Below are 26635 nucleotides of genomic sequence, written 5' to 3'. Positions count from 1 at the left end.
TGATGTAATGGGAATGAATCAAACGTTCGGCTTTTTGACCCTGAGCTATGGCGGATGCCTCACTTCCTCTTGTTGCGCACTGAAACAGAGCTGCTTGTATCTATGGAGCCAGATCAGTCTCAAAAAAATAATACATGCACAACACAGTTTATATACTTTCAAAATCCAGTTCGTGAATTCAAAGCATGATTTGTAATAACACAAAACACAGTTCATAAATATACAAACACAATTCGTGAATGCCAAACACAGTTCATAAGAACACAAATCCAATTAATTTGGGTGAATGTTTCAGATTTTTTACTTGTGAATTTACAAATTGTGTTTTGAATTTACAAATTTGATTTGTGTTTTTTTATATTTATGAATTGTGTTGTGTATTTCCAAATTAGATTTGTGCATTTACAAATTGTGTTCGGAAGTTATTAATTAAATTTGTGTATTAACGAATTATGTTTTGTATATTTATGAATTGTTTTGTATATTTATGAATTCTGTATTGAATTTTTGAATTGGATTTGTGTATTTACGAAATGTGTTTTGTATATATTTATAAATTGTGTTTTGAATATATGAATTGTGTTTTGTATTTTTATAAATTGTGTATTGAATTTCCAAATTAGATTTGTGTATTTACGAATTGTGTTTTGAAGTTACGAATTGGATTTGTGTATTTACGAATTGTGTTTTGTGTATTTATGAATTGTGTTTTGAATTTACGAATTGTTTTGTATTTTTATTAATTGTGTTTTGAATTTCCAAATTAGATTTGTGTATTTACGAATTGTGTTTTGAAGTTACGAATTGGATTTATGTATTTACGAATTGTGTTTTGTGGGAATGCACCGATATAGATTTTTTTAGCCGATACCGATAACTAATATCTCCTCAGACTTGGAGGCCGATAGCCAATATATATATATATATATATATATATATATAGGCCGATAATTATAAATATTTCAAAGTGTTTTATTTTTATACAGCAAACTTCAGAAAAGATTGAACCGCTACTATAAACGGAATAGTTTATGCTCAAAGCAAAAAAGCTATTATTTCAAAATTGCAAGGTGATTGTATAGACTTATATTCACGATTTCACATAAATCAACATGCAAAAAATTAATTATTTCATTGTCTTCGTAACAAATTAACATGCATAAGACTGTTGCGTAAAAATAACAGGTTAAATAACAAAATGGGATTTAATCAACAAGCAAGTTAAATATATTTTCAATAAAATGAAAAGAGAAGAGCTAAGGGCTGAAGCCAGCTCAAATGTTCTTGAATAAAACATGTCACAGTGATGTACAAATATGTCATGTCTGAAAAGCCTTTCTTAGAGGTGTTTTGACTGTTCAGAGCCACCGTACAAGCGAAAAGCTAGATACAGATAGTATTACTTTAGATATGTGACATAGATTCATCCTATTTGGCGTTTTAGATTCTTTTGAACACATGCTGGTGCTGCTTGTCGATCAGACTACGCTTCTATGTTCGTTCTTGCTGTCAATTGTGGGGAAAATGATCGATGAAAAGTTTGATGAACTGCTGAGAGTTTCACTCAAATGCGGGAGCAGATTTGCCCTCGGAGTCACATTTTGATACAAAACCTGCATTGAGCAGGACTTTATGACAAACACAGAGCAGAATATAAAGGCAGAATGTGCGGCGAGTTGAGAGCTCCTATGACTGGATTCCCCACCTCACAGTGTGTGTGTGTGTGTGTGCAGTGGCAGCTCTAACGCGCACTCGTTAAAATCATTGTGAATATTCCGATCAAACTGAATACATTCTTACATCAACAACACATGGCAAGCAACATGTTGATAATAACAGAAAAGTCATATTGGATTACAAACAACCATTATGTTTACACGTGTTGTAAATTGTGCGGGTCCTTTGAGGGGCGGGGCTGCAGTTTGGTGTGTGTGTGTGTGTGTGTGTGTGTGTGTGTGTGTGTGTGTGTGAAGCGGAGAGGGAAAGACAGTAAAGAGGAGCGTTTTTTTTCCCCCAATAGATACAGATACAAGCGTCTGAAATGAGTTTTCTTCGTAGGGTGGCAGGGCACACCCTTTTAGATGGGTCGAGGAGCTCTGTCACCTGGGAGGAGCTCGGAGTAGAGCCACGGCTTCTCCACATCGAAAGAAGTCAGCTAAGGTGGCGTGGGCCTCTGTTTCGGATGCCTCCTTGATGCCTACCTAGGGAGGTGTACCAGGCATGTCCCACCGGGAGGAGGCCTCAGGGAAGACCCAGGACACACTGAAGGGACTATGTCTCTCGGCTAGCCTTGGAACGCCTCTGGATCCCCCTTGAGGAGCTGGAGGAAGTGTCTGGGGTTCTATCCTGACACTGTTGCCCTCGCTACCCAACCCTGGAAAAGCGGATGTTAATGAATAAATGAATGTTTAATTTCTGCCTTAAACATGTGTATCTCTGAATTATTTAACCTTTTAATATCACAAATGATGTGAAACAATAAAGTCGACAATGTAATTTTATACTTTGCATATTTATAGGATCATTTTTAGACACTTTTTGATACAGTCATCATAATGGACGTCCCGCCTTAGACTCATTATCATTTTTATCTCAAAAATCATTCAAATCAACAAACAATTTCTCAGAAAACAACCATTTCTTAATCCACATTCCTTCTCAAGTGAACACACATTGATTATTGCAAAATAACGCCAATGAAGAGCATCAGTATCTGCAGCTTTCAGACTCTTGTGTGCAGATACACACAGCTTTATACTCGACAGAAGATCATGTGTGTGTTCACACGACAAGGCCTTCTTTTGTCTGTAAATAGGAAAAGTGCTCATCCCACGTGCAGCTTTTCTTTCCCCCGGTTTGTGTCTTCAGACGTCCCACCATTTCTGCCGTTCACTCGCCCGAAACAAAACACAGATGCACACGTGACCCGACAGGCCAACAGCAGCTTTAATGAATGAGGTTTCAGCATTGAAGATTAACTCTTCGAGCAGCACAGTTACAACTTACAATGCATTGTTGCATCCCAATTAGCCTATTTATATTATGCCCTAAATGTATGTACTTTGTTGTGAAGTAGTAATACATGCTTTTGAGTTTATAACAGAAGAGTGTGCAAGCTTTGGGACATGCTACATCCTCATTAAAAGACCGTTATTTTGCTTAGTTATGTCAACCATCTCGACACATCATCCACATGTCTTTTATATTTAATTTCCTACCTTATTGGAGATTCAGCGGCAGGTGAATCTGCCAGTCGCGAGTCTTTCATGCAGAGAAATCTCCTCAGGTCTTTACATTATTATTTATTACCGAAGTTACTGACCAAGTATATCTTTATAGAAGTTCACATTGTTGGAGATAAATATAGCATGAAAATTTTTTATATTTTCCTGTAGACTAGATATAATTAATAGTCATTCAAACATCTATACCAAAGTGTCCCTACTTGACGGTTGGTCTTGCGTGTCAGCCATGTTTGTTTACACTTTTTACCTGAGTCTGTAGTTCTAATCTAAGTCACGTCTAAAGCCTGATTTATATATCTGCGTCAAGCGTACTCATATGGTCCGGCGCAGCCTTTGCGTGGTTGCATAGCCCCCGCCGTTGTTGATGCCGACGCTGACTCAACTGGCCTACACATCGCAACAATGTGCATCACAATATCTGTGATTGGTTGGCTTTGTAGTGTTGACAAGTGTGGGTGGTGACTGAAAGCCATGAGCCAGATGGATCGAGTGTTTAAAAGTGTCGAATCTCATGGAGGAGCTTTAGATGGAAACTTATTGCATAAAGTAAAAATCAGCCTTAACGCGCAATGTATTATGGACAATATTAGCTGTTAGAGTATGGACAGTTCTAAACGTCGAACTTCTACCAGAAATAGAACATCCGGGAACCTTTGGCATACTCTTTTTACCATACTACGGCTCTTAAATATATTTTTTTGTTTCCAATACTATTTTAGCATGGATAGTATCTGAATTGAGATGCAACGTAACTGTCAGAATTCCAAACTAAAGTTTCGAATCGAAATCAAATTTTTCATCGAACCTTTTGTTGCCATGGAAACTAAATGGAATAGGAGTTCTAAAGTTCTAAAGGTGTTCAAAAACACACTCCAGACTAACGGTTGGCAAATTCTAGACTCGCCAGTGAAAAGCTCAAGTATTACTTTGTTCTCAGTGTTTGTTTACTATTGAACCGTCTGAGATTACATTGTTGCCCAAAAGCGAGCTAATATTTAGTTCAGCCCCAGCAGTCACTTTGACCCTGTCGTCATAAAAAATATTGTGAATGTGTCAAACAGTGAATGTCAGTGTTTACACAGCTTCATGTTTGAGCCGGCAATAAAGGTAAAGAAATTATTGCCTCTCTACTTGAGAGTTGGTCTCACTTGTCCACCACTTTTGTAGTTTGTTTACACTTTTTTTTTTTTTTTTTTTTTAAGCTGCGTTTGTAGTTCTGTTCAAATGTATGTCTATTACACAATGTATTGTGGGCAATATTAGCGGTTAGAGTATGGACAATTCTATATTTCAAATTTCTACTGGAAATGGTAGACAATCCACGAGCCTTTAGAATACTCTTTTTAACACACTACAGTTTTTGTTTTTTCTTTTTGATTACTATTTTAGGATAAATTGTATGCGAATTGAAACGCAGAATTCCAAACCAAAATTTTAAATCAGCCACCCTTTTAATTTGAACATTGTGTTGCCATGGAAACTAAAACGGAATACAGGTTCTAAAGTTCTAAAGGTGTTTAAAAATGCACTCCAGATAGACAGTTGGGAGATTCTAGACTCACCAGTGAAAACTTTGTTCCCAGTGTTTGTTTACTATTGAACCGTCTGAGATTTCAAAAGTGAGCTAATATTTAGTTCACCCCCATTGACTCTTTCACCATAAAGTATTGCTAATGTATCAAACAGTGAAGGTCAGTGTTGACACAGCTTCATGTTTCAGCCAGAAATAAATTCTTGTAAAAATGTTATTGCCTCTCTACTTGACATTTTGGTCTAGCCCATCCACCTTCTTTGTAGTTTGTGAAATTGTTTTAATTGCGTTTGTAGTTCTAGTTAAATTCATCATTAGCGATTAGACTACGGATGGCTCGACATTTCGAATTTCTACTGGAAATTGACCATACGGGAAACTTTAGCATACATTTTTTTTCAAATACCACGATTATTGAATGTTTTTATTTTCAAATAATATTCAGGACAGATAGGATGTGAATTAGGATGCAGCAAAACTATCGAAATTCCAAATCAAAATTTCGAATTAGCCACTCTTTTTAATTGAACTTTGTGTCGCCATGGAAACTAAAATGGAATATGGGCTTTAAAGTTCTAGAATGAGTTGAAAGATTCTAGACTCGCCAGTGAAAAACTCAACTATTACATTGTTCCCAGTGTTTGTTTACTATTGAACCGCCCGAGATTTCATTGTTGCCTCAAAGAGAGTTAGTATTTAGTTCAGCCCCAGCAGTCACTTTGACCCCATTATCGTAAAATATTGCGAATGTGTTAAACAGTTAATGTCAGTTTTTACACAGCTTCATGTTTGAGTCTGCAATAAATTCTGTTAAGAAATGTATAGCTATTACTTGACGGTTGGCCTTGTGCATCTGCCGATTTTGTAGTTTTACACATTTTTTAGCTGTGTTTGTAGTTCTAATTGAATTTATGTCCATTGCGCAATGTTTTGTGTGCAATATTAGCAGTTAGAGTATGGATGGTTCTATAATTTGAATTTCTACCGGAAATAGTTGACAATCCAGGAACCTTTAGCATACTCTTTCAACATACTACAGTTTTCGAATGTATTATTTTCGAATACTATTTTAGGATGGATTGTATTCGAATTGCATAACTGTCAGAATTCCGAACCAACATTTTGAATTGACAGCTAGTTATAAGCTAAAACTTTGTGTCGCATTGGAAGACGAACCAAAATATCGCGATACACCAACCACGATACGTATCGCAAAACTCTTGTGGTGTACTGCGGTACTCTCACGCCCCTTGCTGCCCATTGTTGAGAGTGACGTCACTTGTCTCTAACTAATTGAACCAATTTTAACATCTTTATTTTATCACATTTGATTAAAATGTATTAGTCATGATGAGCTTTTGTTCTAAATATTGTTCTTTGTTTCTGTTTTCCAGTGGAGTACAGGAATATAATTTGTGTCGTAGACAAAGCTCACGCCTTTCTGTCCTAACTTTCACGAAACTTACTTATAAGGAATAAAACTTAAAAAGTGTGGAAATCTTACAATGTGAGGGTGTAAGCAAAATACTGACAACAGAACTGCCAACAAAAGTAAAAAAAAAAAAAAAAAAAATATATATATATATATATATATATATATATATATATATATATATATATATATATATATATATATATATATATATATATATATAATAATAAAGTAGCAAATTCAAACAAAGTAGCTATCAAACAAAAATTAGTTACATTCGAGTAAGGGGAGGATAGTGAAGCCAAACAAAAGAAAGAAATATAACAAAACAATTCTCACTCATGAATAACCCCTTACCTCGGTAAAAACTGATGAAAAGAAAAGATCTTCAGCGCTGTGCGCCGCATTCTTCCCTATACTGAACTGTAGAATAAAATAAAAACAAAGATGACCTTCACCTCTTACCTGATGTCTTTAACAATACATTGTCTACGTGTTTGCAAAATGGAAGTCGTGTGACATCTTTCCTATCCACCTCACTCTGAGAAAAGAGTGAACTTGAGGAGGTATATTTCAATATGACGGGATGAGCCGAATCAAAAAGTAACTAACAAATCAATCGAAATAAAATTGAACAAAAAAAACGAAAAAAAAAATCCTAAAGTGGGCAAAAGTAATGCTAAATAATTTTACCCAAACGAAAGTTGAGCAAAAAAAAAAAAAAATCATAATCATGTCAGAAAAATACGAGCTTTAAAGTTCTAAAGCTGTTCAAAAACTCAAATGCAGACAGACAGTTCAGGTATCCTAGACTCGCCAGTGAAAAGCTCAACTATTACATTGTTTCCAGTGTTTGTTTACTATTGAACCGTCTGAGATTTCATTGTTGCCCAAAAGCGAGCTAATATTTAGTTCAGCCCCAGCAGTCACTTTGACCCCGTCGTCATAAAATATTGCGAATGTGTCAAACAGTGAACGTCAGTGTTTACACAGCTTCATGTTTGACCCGGCAATAAACTCTGGTGCAATGCAAAATTGTCAAGTGTGAGACTCCAAAAAAATAACTTTTCCTAATTTTTAATTATAATATATTAGTCATGTTTGCTTTTTTTTACAGCTTGTGTCAGATTCCGCAGTTTAGTTTGTAGTGTTTGTGCGTTTAGCCGGCCTGCAGACATGAGTTCAGCGGCGTGTGCCAATTCTAGGTTAATGAACTGCTCAAAACAGCCATTGTCAACACATTTCTGCAACGGCCGTTGAGTATATCGGTCATTACGAAGCAGTGTATTTATTAAACCGATCGCTGCTCTGATTTTATGGGTTTGAGAGACGTGGAGCAAGTTTTATATGAAGAACTTTGACCAGCAATTGACTGGGGTGGGTTTTTGTAAAGGTTTGGTGGAGATATTTGGTGTGAGGATTTGAGGAACAGGGCTGTTGGGGTTATGAAATGTGGATAATGATTAATTGACTGAAAAAAAAATGCAGTTATGAAGATTATATGTCTGTTTTAAGGATGTCCTTTACATTTTTAATTCTAATAAATGACTACATTTCTATGTATATTTCTAATGCCTGAAAACTAATATATTACCTGCAAGACATATTTCATAACTCTGATATTATATATTGACATTCTTTTTGTTTTTCGACCCCAAATGTAGCCATTTAATAGACTTAAAAATGGGAACGACATCCTTAATACAGACATAAAATAAATGACTGTCTCGCAGTTTCAACTTAGAAACTTTCATTGTCAGATTATGATGTATGATTTTGTGAAAAGAAGTTTGAATTCAGATTTATAACTAAAAGAAGTGATATTTATTTGGAAATGCAATAAATATTGCATAATTTTGACATTTTTTTGCAATTATTACTTTTTTTCTTGGGTTTATAACTTCATATCGTACAATTTCAGCATATAAACTCGAAAATACCAGTTTGTATCTTACAAATTTGAGAAGTATTGTTAGAATTGTCAGATATAAACAAAAAATTAAAAGAAAACCTGAAAATCTGCTATTTCTATTTACACATTGTAATGAAGTTTAGGGCCCTTTTGCCACCAGAAAGGAGGAGGCGGAGAACCGACGCAGTTTTAAATGATTTATTAATAACAGGGACCAAAACCAAAACAAACGGACGACTGAAAACAAAAGTAAAACAATATGCCCGGGCCCAGTCCTCTTTCGGCTTCCTCTGCCATCGTTCCTCCTCTTATAGTCCAGAGCTCCATCCGTGGGATTCGAGGCCGGTGTGCACCACAGGCGCATCACTTACGCTGCGGCCTCATTCCGTTCCCACGGCTCTCGGCCACGCCCCCTCACCACACACGTTTTAGTATTTTAATTTAAAAATAAGCAATTCTGGCATATTTAGAATATTGCATCTATATTGTTGCTCATAGTTGTCGTTTTTTTTGCAATAACTTACAAGACGTAAAATACAGTATTATTCTAAATATAAATAATCAAGGAGTGTTTTTATGAATAACACTACGACATTTCATATTTTTAAAAATTATATATGCAATTATTTAACATTAAATGGTAAGAGTTGGCAGTATTTGTGTATGTATGTTCTTACTTCAAAAAACAAAAAAACTTTGTAAAACTCAAATGTGAGTAAATATTTTTAGTGCCGAATGTTAAGAAAATTATGAATTATTTATTATTTTAAAAATGTGGCTAAAAAGTATGAATGTTAAGGATTTTAAAGAAAACCATCAAATAATGAATAAAATACATAGTTGTATACTAAAACTCAAAAACATATTTTCTAAGTATACCCAAGATTTTGGACTATCGATTCATTGAAGCAAAGTTTATAAGTGTTAAATGCAATAAGTAAAGTACAGTAATATTCTAAATACAAATGATTAATGGGTGTTTTCATAAATAAACACTACGAAGTTGCATTTTTGTTTATTTGTATAACATGATTTAACAATAATTAAGCAAATACTGACGTTTATTACTATGTATGTTCCTAAACTTTCTAAAACTTGAGTATTTGGGAATATGTAACTTTCTAAAAGTGAATATTTTCAATTACAGTTGTTCGGAAAACCCTTGTGTGCTGTTGGGGATGTTTTCATCCACTCTGGGGTGATTTTGAGTCTTAATTGGGCTATAGCTCTTTCTGTTTCAGCTAGCAGAATAATTTTTAGTGACAAATCTTATTTTGACACCCAACAATACACTCTAAGCAATTTTAGCACCCTTTCATTATGTTCGGGATGAAAACATCCACTAAATTAAACGGCTGTAAACATGTATCAGATAAATATTTTTTATAAATGTTTTTGCTTAAATCTGTTAATCAACCTCTGCCCTGATTAAAACTACTAAATTAGTTAGAAAACTACAAGATTTTAACTCTTTAAATGCCAAATTCACAAATGATTTTGGTGAAATAAACACACAAAATGATGTATTATTAGTATAAAATGTAATTGTGGACTAGATTTGTTTACAACCTTTCATCAAAGTATTGGACATGTTCTTCCTAATTTACTGTTCGGGGCCGTTTTTGGCCTATTGATTTTCATTAAAACCACATTTTTGATTGCGAAACCATGACAGCGTATAATCATGCATTTTTGATTGTTGGTGGTGTTTCCCTGTTAGGAAGAGGTCAAATTTGTCATTTTTACTGTTGATCATCAGTTGGCACCATTAACCCTTGTGCAAAAAAGCTTAGTTTCTGGATTTTATGTGGAGTTTAACAGCAAATTAAAGTGTGTGTATGTTTGTCTGTGAGAGTGTAAGAGAGACTTTTGCACACTTATCTTGATATGTCTGAGAAAAAAAATATGCATCTCAGCTCTCAAAACTTCATGGAGTATACAAAAACAAAGACTGTGTATTTGTGCACCAACAAATGTGGTTATAATGAAAGTCAATGCAGCAAAAACCGCCACCAACAGTAAATTAGGGAGGAAAAATGAAAATCTAAAATTGCATCAAAGCCAAGGTTGTTATTAAGCATTCACATGTCCAAGACTTGGTACAAAAAAAATCCAGTCCACAATTACTTTTTATATTGAAAAAACGTCATTTTGTGTGTGTGTTTTTTTTTTTTTTCACCAAATCAGTGACATCATTTGTAAATTTGGCAATTAAAGAGTTAAAGTGCTGTAATTTTCTAAAAATAAAAAAAAAAGTAGTTTTTATCAGGAGTGAGGTAGATTAACAAATTTATGCAAAAAAAAACATATATATATATATATATATATATATATATATATATATATATATATATATATATATATATATATATATATATATATATATATATATTTGTCTGATGTATTTTTACAGCAGTTTAATTCAGTGGATGTTTTTCACCAAAAATATAACAAGTACAGTTGAAGTCGGAATTATTAACCCCCCTGATTTCTTAGCCCCCTGTATATTTTTTCCCCAATTTCTGTTTAACAGAGAGATTTTCTTCCCATTTCTGTACATAATAGTTTAAAGAACTTATTTCTAATAACTGATTTATTTTCTCTTTGCCATGATGACAGTAAAATAATATTTGACTAGATATTTTTCAAGACACTTCTATACAGCTTAAAGTGACATTTAAGAGTTTAATTAGGTTTGCTTGGCAGGTTAGGGTAATTAGGCAAGTTATTGTATAACGATGGTTTGTTCTGCGGACTATCGAAAAATGTATAGCTTAAAAGGACTAATAATTTTTGACCTTAAAATGGTTCATAAAAAATTTAAGAACTACTTTTGTTCTAGCCGAAATAAAACAAATCAGACTTTCTCCAGAAGAAAAAATATTATCAGTCATGCTGTGAAAATGTCCTTGCTCTGTTAAACATAATTTGGGAAATATTAAAAAAAGAAAATAAAATTCAAAAGGGGGGTGAATAATTCTGACTTTAAGTGTAAATTTGAACAGTGCACAAGGGTTGAAACAAGTGGCAAAAAAGTTTTTAAAAATATAAAAGAAAACAACTAATAGATAAAATACATACATGTGTAAAACTGCGTAATTTATATCTTATATCGAAAATCCAAGATTATTCAAAGCTCTATTTCTTTCCTGCTTTAAATAGACATGGATGTATTTGAGTCTAATTTGATTTCTTCATAATGTACAATGGGGAGAAACCTCTCCTGACAATCTCAGGATTATTCTATGCAAAAACGAGCTCCAGTTGATTTATTTGTTTGCAGATCTACACCAACCTGAAGTGCCACAGTCATTAATGTTCCCGGTTTTGTCGTCAGCTTCTGGCGTTCATTAATCAGTGAGTCAGAATCATTTGTTTTCGCTTCGGACAGAGTTTCTGGAATGTAGCAGGGTTTTGCATGAGTCAAATGAACGTCTGCTTCTGCTTCTTCAGAAACGCCGCTGATGGATGACAATGTGCGTGTTTGAGGACCGACTAGCTAAACTAGCTCGAGCTGTTGTGTAGATTTCTAATCTTACCTCAGAATTCAACAAGACTCTTTATTGTTTAGTGTTTTTCCAGCTAGCATAAGGTTACTGTTAACATCTACCTGATATGTCTTACAGGAATCACAAATTTTTCTATCAGATAAACTGTAAGAGAAGTTACACAGATTTTTATTTAAATAATTGATGTTAGATGTTTAATACATTGTCAAACTATAATAAAAAACGGTACTAGTGTTAGCTGACACTGCTAATTAGCATTGTAGTTTAATCACAGCAAAACATTTAGGTACACATTTCAGTCAAATCAGTCCCTCCAGGATTTTGAAAAAAAATTTAATAAAATTTAGCGACTATAATTGCTGATTTTGTGTTAAGTTTTCAGAAATTTGTGTCTTTTCTTTTACTGTTTTGCTGTTAAATTACACAAAGTTTATTAAATCATCAAACTGGTAGCTAACGCTAAGCATAAACTGACTTGATTGAGTAAACTTGACAAACTGTAAACTTGTAAACTGGACACACTGACTTGATCTGATCAGACTGACCTGATCTATATGAACTGACTGAAGTTGAACAATCTGAAAATAAACTGACTCTATTTTCACAAACTCCATCTGAATAAGCTGACTTCATTTGAATAAACTGGCTTGGTTTGTGTAAACTGATGACTTGATCGGAATAAACTTATCTAGTTTAAACAAACTGCTTTTGGCCTGAATAAACTGACTTGATCTGAACAATCTAAAATAAGCCGACCTCATTTAGACGAACTGGCTTGGTCAGTGAAAACTGACTTGATCGAAATAAACTGACTTGATCTCGACAAACTGACTTGATCTGAATAAACTCATCTGATCTGTATGAACTGACTTAAACTGAACAGTCTGAAATAAACTGACTTCATCTGCACAAACTCTGAATAATCTGGCCTTATCTGGACAAACTGGCTTGGTTTGTGTAAACTGACTTGATTGGAATAAGTTGGCTTGATCTCAACAAACTGGGTTGTTTGGAGTAAACTGACTTAATCTAAATAAACTGAGCTAATCTAAACAAACTGATTTGGTCTGAACAAACTGAACCAAATTAACTTCATCTGCACAAACTCAGTCTAAATAAGCTGACTTCATTTGGATAAACTGGCTTAGTTTGTGTGAACTGACTTGATTGGAATAAACTGACTTGATCTTGACAAACTGGTTTGTTTGGCGTAAACTGACTTGATCTGAACAAACTGTTCTAATGTAAACAAACTTCTTTTGGTTTGAATAAACTGACTTGATCTGAACAAACTGACCTGATCTATATAAACTGATTTACATTGAACAATCTCAAATAAACTGACTTCATCTGCACAAACTCAGTCTGAATCTGCTAACTTCATTTAGACAAACTGGCTTGGTTGGTGGAAACTGACTTGATTGGAATAAACTGATCTGAACTCTATGAACTGACTTACACTGAACAATCTGAAAATAAACTGACGTTACCTGCACAAACTCGATCTGAATAAGCTGAATTCATCTGGACAAACTGGCTTGGTCCAAACTGACCTAATCTGCACAAGGTGGTTTGGTCTGAGTAAAGTGACTTGATCTGAACAAACTGGCTTGATACACGTTTTAACACTACTGTCTTTACAGTGGAATCTGAATCATCAGCAGTCCTGTTTCTATCACTGATTCTGCTGTTTTTCCCATTTGTCACTCTTATTTGACTGTTAATCAATTGTAAAGACGTTTCATGTGAAGGACTGCCACATTCTTATTAGCTTCACCACTGATAAACCACACACAGTAATCAAGAACACTTAGCTGAAATTGTGTATCCGTAGGACAGATTTCTGAACTGATAAAACCAAGAGGCAAACCACAGCAGACTGCCACTCAGAAAACTGAGCTCGTCTTACTAGACTATTTGCAATATTTCATTTATTTAATTGTTGTGTCTATAACCTTACACTTAGAACACAATGCATTCTTTCAATATTAATAATTTCATTTCATTTTCTTGTCGGCTTAGTTCCTTTATTAGTCCGGGGTCGCCACAGCGGAATGAACCGACAACTTATCCAGCAAGTTTTTATGCAGCGGATGCCCTTCCAGCCGCAACCCATCTCTGGGAAACATCCACACACACACACACCCACACACTCATACACTACAGACAATTTAGCCTACCCAATTGGACTGTGGGGGAAACCGGAGCACCCGGAGGAAACCCACGCGAACGCAGGGAGAACATGCAAACTCCACGCAGAAACGCCAACTGAGCCGAGGCTAGAACCAGCGACCTTCTTGCTGTGAGACAACAGCACTACCTACTGCGCCACTGCTTTGCCAATATTAATAATTCATCTTTCAAATTTTATATTGATTTATTTATTATTATTTAGATTATTATTATTAATATTATATATTTAACCGCTCAGTAATTGAATTAAATAATATCTCTAGTTTCTTTAAATGTAAACAAACTCCAATTTGAAATTCTTTGGGTTAAGCTGGGTTAAAGTTATATTACCAGTGTTGGGGAAGCTACTCTGAAACTCTGTAGTGTTGAACATTTTAAGCAAAATATGTGAAGAATATTTGAGGATGGTCTGTTAAATTAATATAAAATAATGCACAATGAAAGTGTGCATTATTTTCTGATTATTCAACATTCCGACATCAATTATTTCACTTATTTTATAGTTCCCAAAGCTAAAGCCACAGTTCAGATGTTGTATTTCAGACATTTGTCAGGTTTTTGTCCTCAAAATGCTAATGTATGATAGACTAGTTCCTCAACCAAAGCCTTCTGTTGTGTTTTGATGTGACTGTTGTAGCTGTTAATGACTCATTCAGCGTAGTGATATGAAGCTGTAATGTGCTCAAAACCTGCCGGAACTACTTTAGCCTTGCATTTATCTAAAAATAACAGCACATCTTAGAATGCTAATCAGCCAATCAGAATCAAGCATTCAACTTTTAAAATGCATCACATCAGTGGAGATTGGATCTCGATCAGTAGTTGAGTTGTTTTTCCTGACGACTCGTGGATTAAATGTAATGTTATCTGTTATTTCCTCCTGCAGGTTCATCGCAGGTCCGTGTGCCTCCATGCTTCAGATCCAGACGGAGTTGAGTAGGAGAGCTCAGCCCAACGCCGTCCTGGAGAAAGTGTTTACATCCATCACAAAGGTATGATTCAGACAGAACCAGCGCAATGGAAAAACAACACCGTTCAAATTATGGGTTGCACTTCTCATGCTTTCAAACATAAACAAATTCCTGGAGATAGTGAGGTTGTGCTGCAAATAATCCATATACAGGTCAAGTCAGAACTTGCGTAGTAGAACCTGCAATATGTTTATTAACACTGGAACTACTAGAATTCTACTGGAATTACCATAGTAGTGATGGCGTTCTCAACATACCAGACATCATACTGTCCCGTCATGTTTACATTTAAAGCTTCTATTGAGATACTAAAATTAAGCTTTAATTGTCTGTCGTCATATTTAATAAAGTCATTACTCTAGTAATAATTAATAAACAATCTTTATTATGATTAATCTTAGCAGTGACTCTAAAAGTCCTGTTTTGTGGCACCTGCTCAACTCTAATCCAGACTCAGCATTGTAAGTTGTGCGATGTGATAATTGCGGATGCGAAATGTCAGGCCTAATTCTGTTATTTAAATCTTTTATCTAAATATAGTAACACATTTATTTCGAAGCATTTATTTTAAAAAATATTCCCTTATTCAAATTTGTATTCAAATGTGGCCACACGGTTATTTTTATGCCTTTATTTGAATATGGCTACATAATGATATTGCACTTCCCAATGTTATTTTACGTATAAATCTCTGACAGAGACCCCTACCCCACCAGCCAATCATTGCGTGCATAGTTAACGAGAATGATGACATCATCAGTAGCATCAAGGATAACCCCGCCTCTTTTTTTGTATATTAAAACTTCTCTCTCAGATTTTAATAAAAGCTTATTGCTCTATTTACTCCCATAATTATTGCAGTGCATCATGGGATGTAGAATAAAAGGTGGATACAATTCGACAGCAGCAATATGAACATGTTTTCAGTCATAAATGTCTGTTTTTTTTTCTTTTACGAACCTGTTTTTCTTCTTCTCCCTGTGCATTTTATGAGCTCATAAAAGCGACGTTGACTTCAACTTTAGCCAAGAAATGCAGGTTTAGCATTGGCGGACGGATAAATAAAGGAACGAATGCTCTGACTTTACAATAACCAGTCACTTCAAAGAGGCATACGCTTAAAGTGCTGTAAAAGTGTCTTATCTGCGCCGTTTTGTTATAGGTGTAAATCTGATCTGATAACTGGAGCCGCTCGCCGGAAGACAGAAGCTGTCAATATGCGGCCTGGGCTTCGCTCTTCTCGTTTGACTGGTTATTCTGGAGGTCTTTCTGCAGCTTCTCAGAAAGCTGTCACTGATTTTGATGTATTTTCTTGTTTGCATTGTTCGAATTTGATTTATTTGTTTACTTTGTTGGTCTCAGATCCTGATTGTAAATCAATAATACAAAAATGACTTGCTGTTTCAGACTATAATAACTGAAGCAGTGAAATATATATTAAAGGGCCATGAAACCCCCTCGTTTCAGCAGGGTGTTTTCACACCTCTACTTTGGAAAAAGTCAGAAAAGTGGGCGTGTCCAGCTCTGTTTAGGAGGGAGTGTCGGAGGAAGAAAAGAGGCTTGGTGTGGGAGTGTCTATTTGACTACACGCTGAATTTCAGAGTCAAAACACACACACAGGGGACAAAGTGACTGTGTTTACATGGACATCTGTAGTCGAATTATTTGACAAATTATTAAATGTTGGACTTCAACTGCAGTTTGGCTCTTTCATTCAGGGAATTCATTCATGTCCCTCGCGACAAATGAGATATTTGATTCGAGGAACTGCTCTAAGCGTGTATTTTTCATGCAATGTTTGATATCGGCGAATGAGAGAAAAAAACCCTCAGCATTTCCCGGAAACTTAGATGCACTCGGCAGGTAGCGTCAGAAAGCCGCATGTGTTGTTCCGCTCACAAAATGCGGTGAAAATCCAACACGAGGTTAAAGTTTGGTTGTAGTGCTAACATTTTTACACTCGGTGCAATAGTTAGTTTTATACAAACAAACTGAATAAACAAAGAGCGCTGGTCGCTCACTTACCAAATCTGTAGAGACAGGACAATCACCAGCAACTAGAGCCGCGTCTTTATTAAGAGGAGACTAAAGCGAATCCGGATCTCAGCGTTTGCAGATGAGAACAGCTCTCAGGTAAACAATAATCCTCCTTAGACACGTAAGTTATTGTTGTCGCGCGTCGCGTACACTGTTAATCCACACGTGACTCCAGCTGCGCTCTCACAGAGAGAAAATGAAAACAAAACTTAACTGCAGCAAACTATAAAAGCAACACTTCACGCTTGTTTTGCCAATACAATGTGGTGTCTCTGCCGTCTAAACACTGTGACAGTAATGAATATTAATGAAGTTGCACAATAGAGCGCCCTGATTGGTTTGAACCAAGCTTTACTCATGCATTAATGCAGCACACTGTAAGACACACTCTAGCACAGACGCCCAGTCTGCACGCTGGAATACACGCTATTATGTCATGGCCGTGACGCAGCTTCAAAAATTAGTTTCAAACCGGAAGTACGAATTTGCTTGAAATAACGCAAAAACAACCAATTTACACTTTTTAGTGAAATATAGGTGTCCTAATAGTGTTTTTAGCAGTGTGGGACACATATACGACTGTCAACAGCTCAAAACATGTGTTTTGGTGTTTCGTGACCCTTTAACATCGTGCCTGGTGATTGGCCTAAAATCAAAATCTCGATTAATTAATCATTAAATCGATTATGATTTATGATTTATTAATGTAATTTATTTTTTACATTTTTTGCTCTCATAGTTCACTGACAAGTTTTATATGCTGTCTAAAGACATCTCTGGAGCAGCTTCCAATCATGGTCAATGGCACGGTGGTTAGCACTGTGGCCTCACAGCAAGAAGATCGTTGGTGCGAACCTCAGCTGGGTCAATTGGGATTTCTCTGTGGAGTTTGCATGTTCTCCCGTGTTGGCGTGGGTGTCCTCCCGGTGCTCCGGTTTCCCCCACAGTTTAAACACATGTGCTATAGGTGAATTGAATTAACCAAATTGGCTATAGTGTATGTGTGAATGAGTGTTTATGAGTGTTTCCCAGTAATGGGTTGTGGCTGGAAGGGCATCCGCCGCGTAAAACATATGCTGGAACAGTTGGCGGTTCATTTCGCTGTGGTGACCCCTGGCAAATAAGGGACTAAGCCGAAGGAAAATGAAAGAATAACATCACTTCCATCACAGACTATGTTAGCCCAATAAAGTTTTGTTAAAGTTAGTATACTTGTTGACTAAGCAGACAAAAGTGTCACTGAGGGGCTTGAAATAGAAGTATTGTCAAATATGATGAAAACACTACAGATATTAATATCACTTTACAATATTATGTGACATTAACAGATTGAAAAAAGTAAAATAAAATTTCATTGCATTTAATGAAGATTATTAGCCTTTTTAGAGCAGTTTAAAAGTGGACATTTAAAAAAAAAATTGCCTAAATGTCATTACCGTCAGCATCACTTCCACAATATAATGAAGAATAATTAGAGAAAAGATTAACATAACTGTTTGTTTATTTATTTATTTATTTATTTATTTATTTATTTATTTATTTATTTATTTATTTCTGTGTTTGTTTCAGTCTCCAGACTCCAGGCATTCAGAAGGCCTGTCTAAACAGCTGGACTGGGATGTGCGAAAAGTCCAGCGATGGTTTCGACACAGAAGAAACCAGGACAAACCCAGCACAAGAACCAAATTCTGCGAGAGCATGTAGGTTTCCAGTTGATCCTACTGTGCATGCCTGCTAGCGAATTAGCTTGTGGAGTAACATGAAAATATGCCAATGAATATCTGCATTCATAATCAAAACACAATGAGGAATTATTGGCATTACGACATGCTTCATGCTGATTTTTAGATTTTATGGTTGTTCATTTTGGTTTAATTATTTATTGTGTTCATTGTAAACTTTCACAGAGGTGAATTGTATAGGTTTATTTATTTGATTAAATGCAACCAAGTAATTTATCAACAATATTTGCTCGACAGCATGCTTCAAGTATTAAATATAAGCTTTCACTCTTTCTTTTTTAGGCACATTTCTCACTTTCGTTTAATATTTGGTTCATTTTTAATCTATTCATCATGTAGCATTTGGTGTTTCTTTGTAATCCGCTTGTTAAGTGGTGATGTGTTTGTGACGTATGAAATACTGTTTCCGGGTCCAAGCCGCCATTCATTTGAGTGGAGAAATAATTCGTTTATGATCACGTTTTATTCCTATCACACATTAAAGTTAATCTTATATAAAGTCATAGTGTACACAATTATCTCTGGGCTTGCTGCATAACAAACACTAAAAATGTAACCATATATAAAAAATTAATCACTTTCTGGCCATCGGATATTAGGCAATGGACATATATACTGCAATCGTGATTTTCGAAAGCATTAAATCGCTTTGTAAACATTTATTATTACCATTTCATGAGCCTCCCCATTCAGTTGAATAGAGCGCTTGGACCTGGAAGCCGCTTCGCGTGACGTCACACTTAACAAGCGGATATGAAGGAAATTCCATTCAGAATGCATTGTGAAATGTAAAACTTTATTAATTTACTTTATTTGTAGTCAATTATTGTTTTATAAAGGGATTTATCAACATTATTTTCACTACAGCATGCGTTAAGTTTTAAGTAAAACTTGTAATTGCGTGTACTTTTTTGTTTTATGCACATTTTTAAATTTAGTTTCATTCACAAATTACTGTTTCTTCTTAATGTAATAAAAATTCCACTCAAAACCCACCTTTTTCCATTTTTAGATGCATTTATCAAATAAAATAAGGAATCTATTAGTGACGTTTTATACGATACATTCACACGCCAGCTAAAAATGTTGTGGAGTTTGGTCGACTAAATACAAATTTTTCGATGGATAAATACTCTTGCTGACATCATCCCGTGTTAATGCGCATTTTGAAATATCGCCTGAGAAATGAGCGATGGAAATGGCAAAAAAATATATAATAATCGATTAATTTGTAAAAAAACTACATAGTCCGATCACTTGAGATAGTTTTGGACTTGTGCGATAAAGTTTGCTGAATTGCTGTTGCAAATTAAACTTTGACATTACTAACACGTGACCAATCAGCAGTCTTCATTATCTTTCCCTTGTTTACTGTTGGTTGCTAGGTTACCAATACTACATTCGGCTGCTTTACTAACTTAACGGAAACACTCTTAATTCCCATTTGCATTGTTTATTTAGTTTTTTTACTTATTTATTTGATGTATGGTGAACTTTGAAAATATTTGCGTCACCTTAAGATGGAAACCCAGCTACTGTTTTATCAAACAGCAATAAAAAAAATACAATTACACTGATGATAAGACGTAATTTTGTTCATGCCGATATTAGCGGAATTGTTATAAAGTCACATGCATATATTTGTATGTTGCATACTGTTTAAAAGTATTACAATGTCAGACTCATTAGTTGTCAAACAAAAAGTACACAACGAATCATTAATGAGAGAGCTGGTTGGTTTGGTTGATTAGGAGTATTAAATGAGGAATATTTACCGGATTTTAATGTAAAGGTTGAGTGGAGAGTAAATGAGGAAATACCAGTGTGATTATAATGCAATGTGATTCCTCTTATCTTTGTTTGAGTGTGTATGTTTAGTTGTTGTTTTTCTGACAACAGCTGTGTTTTTCTCTACAGGTGGAGGTTTACATTCTATCTGTCTATATTTACGTATGGGATGCGTTTTCTGTGGCAGGTGAGTTTGGCTCTCCAGGTGGTCTTTATGGATCTTTTTAGTTTCCTGCTATTTTATATGACTGAAATGTGTAGGATTATATGCAGATATGACATTTATAAGCTTTTTCATGCCAGTTAACTGTGTGTGTGTGTGTGTGTGTGTGTGTGTGTGTGTGTGTGTGTGTGTGTGTGTGTGTGTGTGTGTGTGTGTGTGTGTGTGTGTGTGTGTGTGTGTGTGTGTGTGTGTGTGTTGTAGTCTCCGTGGATGTGGGATACGAGACAGTGCTGGTACAACTACCCCTATCAGGTAATGCTTGAATGATTTTTAATGCAGGTTCAGATTAATCCCCATGGTTAACTTTGACTTTCTCAGGAAGCACATCATGTTAAAACTCTGTCAACCATTCATGGTTTATTAGATAATAACAACAACCTTGCAAAACCTGAATTTAAAAAATGTATGTTCTCACATACAGCAGGGGAAAATAATAAATGAATATATCTGTTTAATAAATCTGTTTTGTTTAAATGCACCAATATATATCACTCATATTCACTGAGAAATGAGGTATAATATTTATTTTCATAATGGGGTTTACTCATACTGAGCACTGTGTGTAGTCACGATATAAGATTTGGGGAATGAATGTGCTTAAATAAGAAATTAACTTTACATGATTGTCTTTTAAAAATGTCAACTTCCATTTATAATTTGTCATTTTAAGTGTTTCCTCAAAAGTAGTTTCTGCTTTATAATCCAAGTCTCTGTGTGTTTGTGTGTTGTAGGTGCTGACCTCAGGCCTGTATTATTATTATGTAACAGAACTGGCCTTCTACTGGTCGCTCATGTTCTCTCAGTTCACAGACATCAAAAGAAAGGTGAGTCCAGAACCTTATAAAAGCAAAACTTCATTTAATTTACCTCTTTGCCTCCTACCAGATCGGAGGGTGCTTTCACACCTACATTTTTGTTTCGGAACGTGTCTCGTTTGCCCAGTTAGCGCAGTTCGTTTGGCATATGTGAACAGGGCAATCACGCTTTGTTCCGCGCCAAAGTAATCGCTCCGAGATCGCTTGAATGAAGTGGTCTCGGTTTGATTGAAACGAACCCTGGAGCGGTTCGATTGCAGTGAGAAAGCGATCCGATCCGAGCGCGGTTATATCACAGTGTTTTATGGATATGTATAAGGCTTACGGCTATATGAAGAGAGAATTATGAGTAGGGCGGGAAGTTTTGCGAGTCTCCGGATGCCCGCAAACGAGTGATGATCTCCCGGTAATCCTGCGTCTCCCTCCCAGTCCTCAAATAGGCATCGTCGCGCACCCTTCTCACCCCTCCCCACCGCATCTCTCCTCAGACACGTCATGCGCGCGCACCCTGTCAATCACCACCAAACCACCACCTCTCCTGACAGCTGAGCGGGACGCTGCAAAATAAACCCTGACACTCTGACCAATGTAAGGAGAGTTTACTCGCACGTGACTTGTTTTAGCTCTTTTGGTCCGATTAGAAACGTTGCAGTGTGAAAGCGAACCGCTCCAAGAGCAAAGAGCAACAATGTAACAATTGTAATCTCTGTTTCGGAACAACTGAATCGATTCACAGGTGTGAAAGCACCCTGAGATACATATTTAAAATAGATTTCTTTTTTAAAGGGGTCATGAACTCAGAAACCAAAATTCCCTTGGTCTTTTGACATATGAGGACTCGTAGTACTGTAAGAACATCCTGTACGTTTCAGAGCTCAAAACGTTGAGTTTCCTTTAAAAAGGCTTATATCGAAGGCCGTCTGACAAAGCCACAGACTTTGGAATGTTTGTCTCTATGATGTCATAAGGTGGATAAGCTCCACCTCCACAGAAGATCAACCCCCACTTCTACTGAACTGCCTATTTTGCTTTCTTAGGGGCCGATCACAACGAACGTGCTCTTTGCATTAAGAGGCGCCTCTCAAATAGTTTGCTAACAGCCGCGAGCGTTTTGAACGCTGCTTATGCGCCCTGCGCGTCTCACGTTTTAACCGCCTGCTGCGCCTCGCATTTTTGCCCTTGCATGCCATGCGCTCTCAGTAAAAAAAAAAGTCAACTCTGAGTAGGAAAAGCACGCTACGTCACTCGCGTCTGTTTCATTCTCCAATCAAATGGAAGCAGAGGCGGGGTTTCCATGAGGCGCCTGCATTGTTTGTGTTTGTGTCAGCTGATTCAGTCGTTGCCTAGCCACATAAAAAAGCGCACACATTCCTTTTTTTCTTGTCAACAAAAAGGCAGTGCGTTTTTGGATTGTAAATGCGCATTCAATGTGAACAGCCCCTTAATATGAAAAATCGCCAGCCAGTCAGAAGTGGGCTTTACTTTAGAGACTACAATCGGCCACGCCCACTTAAAGCATTCTAATGAGGGTCAAAAACAGCATAGAAAATAGTTCCCTTTTAAATTATCATGCTTTTTAGAAGAGATTGGTCAAGGACTGAAGATTTTTCTGGAATATTTTCAACAAGTCTATGTTGCGTACTGCAGTGTTCGAGGTGTTTTACAGTCTGTATGCCACCATGACCGCCTGTTTAAATTCACTTCCTCTAACACACACAGATTACCAGATTAAAGAGTACTAATATAAGATTAATACTTGAAATTTAATTTTGGCCATTGTCAAATTCTCATGCGTTTACAATAGAATTTGCACTATACAATTTTTAAGTATGCATTTACGATAGTATTTGCAGTATACAAAGTTTTAAGTATGCGTTTACGATAGTATTTGCAGTATACAAATTCTTAAGTATGTGTTTATGATGGTATTTGCACTATACAAATTCTTAAGTATGTGTTTATGATGGTATTTGCACTATACAAATTTTTAAGAATGCGTTTACGATAGTGTTTGCACTATACAAAGTTTTAAATATGCGTTTATGATAGTATTTGCACTATACAAAATTTGTCAAAAGTGTTTCTTTTAAGCTATTTTTGAAATGTTTGCTGCATGAGTAAAAAAATCTGCTATACTTATCAATTCAATTCTGGTATATATATATATATAAACACACATACACACACACACACACACACACTAATAATGTACTGTTTATTTAAAATGTAATTTTTTTTTTTTAATTAAATAAAATATATATATTTAAGTAATTATAAAACACATTTCAAAGTGATTTTAATAATTTTCTAATATTTTAATTATTAAAAAAAATAATTATAGAATAAAAGCAGATGTTTTTTTGTTTGTATAAAATAAATAGCATAAATAGGTGTTGTGACTATCCTTGTTCAAAGTTTCAAATTAGTCACATCACATCAGCAGGTTACACTTACAAAAAAAAAAACTGAATCGGTCAAGAAAATTTGCAATCTCTTTTTATTTTATGTCAAAATCTTAACATTATATGTGGACCCCAGAGAACAGTTTAAAATAAAAGACCAAGGTAGTATGTGACTATAATAAATACAGGTGAGGTCAACATACGCTTATTTTACACACTTAAGAAGATAGTACACAAAAAAATGCAAGTTTCATTTTCAGCTGTTGAACAAAAAAAGAAGATAATTTGAAGAATGTTATAAACTGGTAACCACTGACTACCATAGTAGGAGAAAGAATACTATTGTGGTCAATGGTTACCAGTTTCCAATCATTCCTTAAATATCTTCTTTTGTATTCAACAGGAAAAAAGAAACTCATCAATGTTTGAGTAAATGATAAAGTTTTGGGTGAACTATCCCTTTAAGACGTCTCTCGGCGATCTTACATCATGTGACGGAGATTTAAACTGCTTAAGCTTGTGCAGATTAGTGTGTTAAAGGACCTTAAACTATAGCAGTAATCCTTCAGAATGAGTGTGTGTGAATTGAACAGCTGTCAGACGCACATGCTTTCTTTTCTCCTGTCACTGCTGCTTTTTTTTCATCAGCTCTTGAAGACAAATGCATTTGTTTCTGTCCGCTGAGTGTCTTCAGGTTTATTTGTTTAAGATTCCACCCTCGGCGGTGTTCATTGTGAGGCCATAGTTTAGTATAATAACTGACAGTGAGTCAAAAGTCATAACACAGAGGTTTCGTTCATCTTTTCAGTAACACTCAGGAAATTAATTGAGCTTCTGTTGTGCATGTTATCAAGCTGGAAGGAAAATACTTTAATCGAAAAATATTAAATTTGCACTATACAAAGTTTTAAGTATGTGTTTACGATAGAATTTGCACTATACAATTTTTAAGTATGCATTTACTATAGTATTTGCACTATACAAAGTTTTAAGTATGTGTTTATGATGGTATTTGCACTATACAAATTTTTAAGAATGCGTTTACGATAGTGTTTGCACTATACAAAGTTTTAAGAATACATTTACAATAGTATTTGCACTATACAATTTTTAAATACATTTACGATATTGTTTGCACTATGCAATGTTTTAAGAGTACGTTTACGATAGTGTTTGCACTATACAAAGTTTTAAATATGCGTTTACGATAGTATTTGCACTATACAAAGTTTAAAGTATACGCATACAATAGTATTTGCACTATACAGTGTTTCAAGTATACGTTTACGTTAGTATTTACACTATACAATTTTTTAAGTATGCGTTTACGTTTTTGCACTGTACAAAGTTTTATATATGCGTTTACAATAGTATTTTCACTATACTGAGTTGTTTACGTTTACGATAGTATTTGCACTAAACAATGTTTTAAGTATGCGTTTACAATAATATTTGCACTATACAAAGTTTTAAGTGTACGTTTATGATAGTATTTGCACTTTACAAAGATTTAAGTATGCGTTTATGACAATATTTGGACTATACCAAGTTTTAAGTATGCATTTACAATAGTATTTGCACTATACTGAGTTTTATTTTTAAGTTTACGGTGGTATTTAGACTATATAGTTTTAAGTATACGTTTATGATAGTATTTGCACCATACAGAGTATTAAGTACAAGTATAATTGACACTTTTCAATTGTTATTTTTGAGATCAGGAACAGCCAAACTGTATACACAAGATGCTGATTTACTTTTGGTTGACCCATTTGTAAGGATATGTACCAAGAATTTTTTTTTTTTTTTTTGGACAGATATACTGTATAATTGAGTCAATACCAGAATACAGATCATACTGATAAATTATAAGCTTGTACTTTACCATGCTTCATTTCAAATTGGTTAAAATCAATTGTTATTTTGAGTTTGTGCAGATTTGATATAGGTGTTTAGTTGTTTATTGTGAAATGTATTTGTGTTTGCGTAATTGTTTTTATGAGTTTAAGAGTGTGATTTAAACTGTTCAAAATAAATAAATCAAATTTAATTATAATCACATTGCAATGTCTCCAAACATTTAGGTGTTATTAGTACGGGTGGGTGAAAAAAATGTATTCATTGATGAATCGCGACTCATTTTCTATTGATGCTGAATCAATTCTCAGTATAGATTCAAAACTTGCCAGAACTAATTTAGCTGTATGTTTATCTTTATTAGAATGCTCAGCCAATCAGAATCAAGCATCCAACAGCCCCTGTAGTATAACTGTAATTAATTTGCATAATGTGTTTGTGTTTTGCATCTAGTGTATTCATTTAAGGTTTATGCTGTGTGTCTTTCAGGATTTCCTCATCATGTTCATTCATCATCTGGCCACCATCGGCCTGATCAGTTTCTCATATGTAAATAACATGTTGCGTGTGGGAAGTTTGGTCATGTGTGTTCATGATGCCTCCGACTTCCTGCTGGAGGTAAAAAAAACAACAACAACAAAACACTTGCACTTCTGCTCATATATATATATATATATATATATATATATATATATATAATTGATTAATATCTAAACATTTTTCCTATATATACTGTAAATAACTCTAAATGTTAATAATTATAATGTAATTATAATTAAATATAATGTAATAAATATAATGTAAAAATTCTAAATCATTTGTTTTATGCTTTCAGTTGTCATTTTTTTAAAATAAAACAAATATCAAAATTTACAGAAACATATTATTAAATATAAATAATATTATTAAACATATTATTAAATATAAATATATATATATATATATTTATTTATTTATTTATATATATATATATATATA

At 34.8% G+C, this 26635-nt stretch overlaps 1 protein-coding gene across 4 annotated transcripts in view; it reads left to right on the top strand.

Moving 5' to 3' along the window:
- Positions 1-26635, top strand: part of cers5 (ceramide synthase 5) — a 54560-nt gene that overhangs the window by 19398 nt on the left and 8527 nt on the right. For all 4 annotated transcript variants that reach the window (XR_015521068.1, XR_015521069.1, XM_087302386.1 and 1 more), the window contains 6 exon segments: positions 14709-14814; positions 18400-18530; positions 20490-20547; positions 20785-20835; positions 21315-21407; positions 26147-26275. Coding sequence is in view for 2 of the 4 variants with exons in the window: in XM_087302386.1 (XP_087158512.1) it covers positions 14709-14814; positions 18400-18530; positions 20490-20547; positions 20785-20835; positions 21315-21407; positions 26147-26275 (568 nt within the window). In the remaining 2 variants the exon portion in view is untranslated.

Source organism: Danio rerio, chromosome 22 (assembly GCF_052040795.2).
Source record: "Danio rerio strain M-AB ecotype USA chromosome 22, GRCz13ab, whole genome shotgun sequence".
Classification (NCBI taxonomy): Eukaryota; Metazoa; Chordata; class Actinopteri; order Cypriniformes; family Danionidae; genus Danio; species Danio rerio.
The sequence above is the reverse complement of the archived record's forward strand: the minus strand, read 5'-3'. Positions and strand labels throughout refer to the sequence as shown.